The sequence below is a fragment of the Gavialis gangeticus genome, unplaced genomic scaffold (assembly GCF_001723915.1).
Source record: "Gavialis gangeticus isolate Ggan-Ray unplaced genomic scaffold, GavGan_comp1, whole genome shotgun sequence".
NCBI classification, from domain to species: Eukaryota; Metazoa; Chordata; order Crocodylia; family Gavialidae; genus Gavialis; species Gavialis gangeticus.
The window spans coordinates 34,848,395-34,855,546 of NW_017729006.1; the positions used below are offsets into that span (position 1 = coordinate 34,848,395).

The 7,152-nt window shown below is 45.5% G+C and overlaps 1 protein-coding gene across 1 annotated transcript in view; it reads left to right on the top strand.

The window, feature by feature from the left end:
- The window catches only part of VOPP1 (vesicular, overexpressed in cancer, prosurvival protein 1), a 143,836-nt gene that overhangs the window by 91,578 nt on the left and 45,106 nt on the right, over nt 1–7,152 (top strand). Inside the window, exon 2 of the mRNA XM_019509104.1 lies at nt 659–717. Within this exon, the coding sequence (XP_019364649.1) occupies nt 659–717 (59 nt within the window). The remainder of the gene's footprint in view (nt 1–658; nt 718–7,152) is intronic.

Sequence of the window (7,152 nt, forward strand, 5' to 3'; positions counted from 1 at the left end):
ACACACAGAGACACACATGCACCATATTGCAGCCAGCAGTTTCCTTTCATAGAAACTTCAAACTGTCCCTTTTGAAATGGCAATTAATTTTTATTTTGCTTTTAGATTTCATAGACATTAGGGCTGGAAGGGACCTCATAAGATCATCAGGTCCAGCCCCCTGCCCAAAGGGCAGGAAGTCAGCTGGGGTCAAAGGATCCCAGCTAGATAAGCATCCAAATGTTTCTATTTAGAAAAATAAGAGAATACCCAAATACTGTCTCTCACCTTTGCCTCTCCCAGCTCTATTTCATCTGCATCAGAGTCTACATGAAGATTATTATATCTGTGCTGTTAACTAGTAACTATTTAACTGTACAGTAATGTGAAGGGTGCTGCATGCAGTAGCTCAATTAAGGATGCTTCCGTGTGTTCGAAGAGGGCCGTCTTCAGGCTTATCAGGGCAGGATCTGGGACCCAGCAGTGAATAATAAAGTTGAAGATGGATAATTTAGTAACTTATCTTTAGCATGGTAAAATCTTTGGGAGCAAAGATCTGTGTTTTATTGTCTGAATTTATAATGCTATGCATGTTTATTTGATATCTGTAGTTATTGTAAAGCAGCAATTAGAAATTACATAAATAATAATGCTGAGGTCATTTTGTTTTTCTTTCTAGTGTACAGAGGCCAAAAAGCATTGCTGGTACTTTGAAGGATTGTATCCTACATATTATATGTAAGTAGTCATCGTTTTCCTTTAAGTGTAGTCTGCTGCTCAGAACTTTAGTCTTGTGAGATCGGGCCCTTGTCATCACATCATTCTTTCCAGAGTAGACAGGACTTGAAAGTCTAAAGTAAAAAATGTTCCAGAAGTGTGTTTGTGTTTGGGGGGAACCCTTAAAAACATCAAAACTCTCAGGTCTCCTTTGTAACATAAAGAGAGAATAAAGAGCGTGAACCTACTTCCTCAGTACTTCCCATCTCAGACCACCTCAAAACTGGGAGAAGAATAAAGGATCATATAAACATTTCTGAGTTCAGAACACTAAAAGGAAAGATAGCCAGAGCACAACGAGGACCCACGTATACCTTTTTGTTTTGAAGAAGGAGCAGGTAACTGGGCAGGATACCAAGAGTGCTTTGAAAATAAATTTGTCCCTGTGGTAATACTGCTTATTTAATCCTGGGAGTTGAGATTATTTGTTATCCATAGTGTTGTTGCCTTGGTAGTGAGTAGCATCGAGATGAAACATGAACTAGACCTGAAGTCGGTGAGACTTAGGCACGTATGGAAAGAAATTGTGTAAAACTAAAGCTGCAAAACTTGCATCACTGGCTTAGCTTTCCCAGTGCAGTAACAAAATGGATGGAAGGATGAGAGAGGAACCAGCCCTTTGGATTTAAGGGGAGAAAGTAGATGACATGCTGGATATTAAGTTTTGGGATTTGATGACTGGGCACTTGCATGCCATGGTAACTGATGTGGGATGGATGAATGGATGCAAGTTATAGGTTCCCTAAGCTATATGCAAGCTATAGGTTCCGTATTCCCTAAAGAAATTTTTCTTTGCTTATAATGACAGATCTGGGATCATTACAGCTAATGTGCTGCATAAGAGCCCTCCCTCCTCACTCTCCACCCCCACTTTATCTGCCTGAAATGAGAGAGAAACACTGCGGATAGACACAGCCAGGAAGCGAGACATGAACCGAAGCCCCCCTGAAGTGACACGCAACATTTTAGATATCTGTTAATCATCCATGATCTAAAATGTTAACTGGGTAGTGAAGTGTTTGTCTGGCTCTTACTGTCTTTTCAGGTGACTGAAATGTTCAGAATTACTCATAAGCTGTTGGCCAGAACAGATGGGTTAGTTTAAATAAGTTAATGTTCTTTGCATACTCATAACAAGAGGACTTTAGTTCCACCTATATTTCACTTTTATGTTTTTTTGCTGCAATGTGTAAAAGAAGCTGAGATATTCTGCAACAACGTAACATTCAGGAGCACATAATTTGCCATTGCATCTTGCTCATATGCATTTTCCCCAGCCAGCTACTGTTTTTCTTGCTAACCAGAGATTGTATCCACTTTGATTTTTGTTGGTGACTCAGACTTCTTATACTACAGGTAAATCCAGGTGGACTGGTAAAAATATTAAATACAGATATATTTAACAATCTATCTGCTGTAGTGAAGCAGAGATCTGCCATGTATGAGGCTGCTTTCTAATTGTTTTTCTTGAGGCAACTAGCTTATCCCCACCTTTGTGTGCGGAGACTGATTATTCTGTGCAAAAATAGTGTATTTATTGTTTCCAGTTGATCAGTGAGATTTAACTGGGCTCAGAAGCAGATTAAAAACCCTAAAATTAAGACAGCTCATATATTCTGTTGAGAACTGAGAAAAGCTGTACTATTTGAGAATCAAAAGAAAACGGTTCAGTTTTTGGGATTCATCTCATGCCCTTGTGGCAGGAGACTGATAGACATTTTGACCATGCCTTTTCAAACAGATGATTGTGATGATTATTAACTATGTTTTATTATGGTAGTGCCTAAGTGTCAACCAAAAATGGGGCCTCATTATGATGAGCACTGTGCACACACGGAGTAGAAAATCTGCTGTGGAGTGTAAAGCGATAAGATGGACACAAGGTACTAGAAAGAAAGGTTCAGTCAGGGGAGTTTTAGCTAAATTGAGTGGAAGGAGTAAAGAGAAGAGGGGCACTGATGGGAAGGGGGACTAAGGGGAGCTTAGCAGGGGAGAAGAGATGGAAAGGGGGAAGTGTAGAGAGAAGCAGAGGTAAAGAGACTAGGAAGGAAGTGTTGAGGCAAGCAGGCAGTAAGCACAGGGCTGGAGCCGTCCCCTCAGGACTGTAGATGTTCCTGATGACATCAGAGTCTAAAGCTCCCTGGCTTGGCTGCTTTTGCAGCTGCTTCTAGCTGGGATTTCTGGCTGGCTCCTTCCTGTAGTTTATCCCAAGGATAAATTGGGAGAAGGGAGAGGCACAACATAGGTGTTGGTATCTCTTGAAGGTTTTCCTGTATCCAATTCCAGGCCTGGGAGCTGCAGGATCTCTCTCACCCTCCAGTGCAGCAGGAGTCAAAGAAGGTGAACACAGTTGGTCAGCTTGGGTACATAATGGTTTTCATTGCATTTTTTCTTCTGAAAGCTATATCAGGACTGGCTGTCTTTCTTTATTTTATATAACTACAAATGAAATGTCATGTATGCTGCTTGATCTCAAGACCTATTTTTTTTACTCTTGAGGTCTCTCGGAGGATCACGCCTTTGTGTTTGATAATATCTCTTTGTGACTTCATTACTACCCTGACAGCAGACATTTTTCCTCAAGATGTTTTGTGTGTGGATGTCCTCTGTTAATTTACAGACCAGGTTAAGCAGAAGCAGCAGCAGAGCAAGTTTTCCCCAGATTGCCTCACCAATATACTTAATCGCTTTTCTGTAGGCCTTGCATGCATCATTAGTTTGTCTAAAAGTCCAACTCAGCATTTTACCCATAATTATTGATAAAAGCCAGCACAATTTTAAGTCAGAATTAGTCAAGACAACTGATGCCACCCAAATGCTGTTAAGAACAAGGGCTGTCTGGGAAACGAGAGGAAATCAGTCTGTTCAAACTGCTGGAAATTTCATAGATTTCATAGACATTAGGGCTGGAAGGGACCTCGGAAGATCGAGTCCAGCCCCCTGCCCAAAGGGCAGGAAGTCAGCTGGGGTCGTAGGATCCCAGCAAGATAAGTATCCAATTTGCTCTTGAAGGTGTTCAGCGTAGGTGCTTGAACCATCTCTGATGACAGGCTGTTCCAGACCTTGGGGGCTCAGACAGTAAAGAAATTCTTCCTTATGTCCAGCCTGAAACGGTCTCTCAGTAGTCTATGACCATTCGACCTTGTCATCCCTTGGGACGCTCTGGGGAACAAACGTTCCCCCAGATCCTGGTGGTCACCCCTAATAAACTTATAGGTGGCCATCAGATCACCCCTGAGCCTGCGCTTTTCCAGGCTAAAGAGCCCCATGGCTCTCAGCCTGTCGTCGTAAGGTCTGTTTTCCTGACCTCTGATCATACGTGTGGCTCTTCTCTGGACTCTCAAGCTTCTTCACATCCTTTTTGAATTGTGGAGCCCAAAACTGGATGCAGTACTCCAGCTGCAGCCTCACCAAGACCAAGTACAAGGGGAGAATGACGTCCCGGGATTTGCTTGAGAAGCATCTATGGATGCAAGCCAGCGTTTTGGTTGCTTTAGTAGTCGCAGCATCGCGTTGCAGGCTCACGTTCATCTTGTGGTCAATGCCAACCCCCAAGTCTCTTTCTTCCATAGTGCTAGCCAGCGTAGCACGGCCAAGCCTATAAGGATGCTGCAGGTTTTTTTGCCGGAGGTGGAGAACCTTGCATTTTTCGGTGTTAAACATCATCAGGTTCTCGTCCGCCCATTTGTTGAGCCTGTTCAGGTCAGCTTGGATCACCCGCCTGTTTTCTGGCGTGGATACTTTGCCCCAAAGTTTGGTGTCATCGGCCTCCTGAACACAATAATGAGACGTTTGGCTGTTCTACCCCTTCATCCCTCTTTTTGACAGGTGAATTAAAAAGAGCAGGTTTTTCTGTGATGTCTGCCACACTCAGTTTCTTAGGACTCTGGGATCCACTGTGAAACCAACAGGCCTGCGCTGACCTGAAGTAAGATATATCCTAGCCAGTCTGAGCTAGAGAAGGACCTATATAAGGACATTACTTTCACTTAAGTCCAGAACAACAGCTGGAATGTGGGACTTGCATTGTTGCTCTGGACCCCTTGGTTCCCGTAGACTAGTTCTGTCTCTGTTCAGTCTGTGGTCTTCCTGTTGGTACTGCCATGAATGTTGTTAATCTGCATCAGCTATGATGGCTTGAGAAGGAGTGCAGTCTGGTTGACTAGACACTTGCTGAGATCTGGGTTATGTCCCTAGACTTTGTAGCTGGTTGGCTCTCTTTATAGCTGGATGGACATTTTTGTGGCCTGATAATTACTTTGCACATCTGGCTGGTCTAAATTTATTGTGCAATAAATGAGTTAATTGTGTGATAATTACTTTGCAGCATAGCTGGTCTTATTTTACATGTGTGGCTGGTTTAAATTTGTTGCACAATTGACCAGTTGACCAGTTAATTGCATAATATATGTAATGTGTGGCAGGGGCCTTTGCTGTGACTCTCTGGCCTATTTGGGTGGTCAGCTCTTTGGGACAGAGATTACCTCTTACTCTTTACCCACTGAGCACGATGGCTAGGGACAGAAGTTATGTATAAACCGGCTTAAGTAATCAGAAACTGGTTTAAACCTGTACCAGAACAGAAGCTCAGTGTACGTAAACCAGTTTCAGAATGGCTGAAATAAACCTGGGTGAATGTAGTATCAGATTTTAACTGATTTGGGTCAAACTGGTTTAAGAAACATCTGTCCAAGTTCAAGTTAAGGTTCAAGTATTCCTGTTTCAAGTTAAATCACAGTTCCCTAGCATCCCAGCATGCTTTCTAGCCCTGGGCTGGGCTGTGCTGTCTGCCCCAGGTGTCTTGGGCCAGGGAGGGGGGTTAGACCCACCTTCCCCTGAGTACAGAGCTGGCCTGCTGCTAAATTTGCTGAAACTTACTACTGGCTCTGATTCTGGAATACAAATCTGAGGCACCTGGAAGCAGAGAGAGGAAGTGATGAGCAACCCTGCAGAGTCCTGCTTCTGTGAGTCTGGACTGCAAATCCCAGAGACCTCAGGGGCAGCAGGAAGAGGAAGTGAACACACAGCCCATGCTGGCTACATTCCAAACACCTGTGCTCTAGCGCCTCCCAGCTTCTGCCTTGAGCCACTGCAGACATATGGCTGCATTTCCTGAATCGAAAGTAAATGTGTGTCCAGTTGTTTCTCAGTTTAATCTCTGCAGTTTAGAGTAACCTGCAAAGACAATCGATTCAGCCTCTGGCTTTTTGACAGTCTGTACTTAGCCAATAGAACTCATCCTGGTCTCACTTAGTGGAGTGGATATTTGTAAATACTTGCAGAAGGAAGGGTGATCACCAGGAATCTGGGTTTTCCATTTCCCATGGAAAAACAGAGTAAAACACGGATTTTCCGCCCCTTACCGAAGTAAAATGCGGATTTCTCATTTTAGTAGAGAAAGCGGGTTTTGCAATGAGCCTTATGCAGGCTGGCAGAGTTCCAGCCTGCAAGGAGACTGGGAGGGAGTGGGAGCAGGGGGCACTGTGTGCACATATGTGCACATGGCAGTCAGGCAACCTGGAAAGTAGCTCCTGTAGGTAAGTAGAGAAGGGGAAATTGAAGCCCCCATAGAGAGGGAGCCAGGCAGTGCGTGGGGCTTGAGGCCTGGGGCTGCAATTCATGGCTGCAGGGCCCCAGCGGGGAGTAGGATGGGGCCACGGGCAACTCATCTGGGGGGCAGCTCCCCAGTGCTGCGTGTACTCCAGAGGGGCAAGGGGGACCTGTGCACACCAGATCTGTGGGTGGAGCAGGGGGTGGGGGTGGGCTGCCCGCTGCAGGCTTGGGCTTCTACTCTGCTGCCGTCCCCCAGGGCCTCTGCAGCTCATCAGATGCAATCTGGTGCTGCTGGGCAGAGCAGGTCAACGCAGGAAAGCTGTTTGCCTCTGCAAGCTCTGCACTGTCTTAGCGATGCATCTCCTCCACACGCAGCAGCAGGGAGCTGTCCTCCCGACCCCTGAGCCTGTAGCAGGCAAGCGGCAGTGGGGGAGCAGGGCTGTGCTCTGCTGCAGCACCTGCTGCCTCCTGGCCCCATAGCCCTAGGAGCTGGGGTCCCCCTCTGGCAGGGCTAAGGTGGCAGGGGCTGGTGGTAAGGGGTAAGTGACACCACCAGGGCTGGGGGAAGCTGTAAGGGGGAGTGAGGGGGCTCCAGCAGGGCCAGGAGGTTGTAGTGGGGGGGGGGTGAGGGGCATCAACAGGGCCAGGAATGCTGTGGAGAAGGGGCTGGAGGGGGGGCCTTTCATTTTAATCATGGATTTGCGGGTTTTATCAGAGAATTTATGATTTTTTTATCAGAGAATTTGAGATTTTTTTTATTGGGGAAAACCAGGATTTCTGGTGATCACTAACAGCCAGCATGGATTTGTTAAGAGCAAATCTTGTCAGATCAACTTGATATAC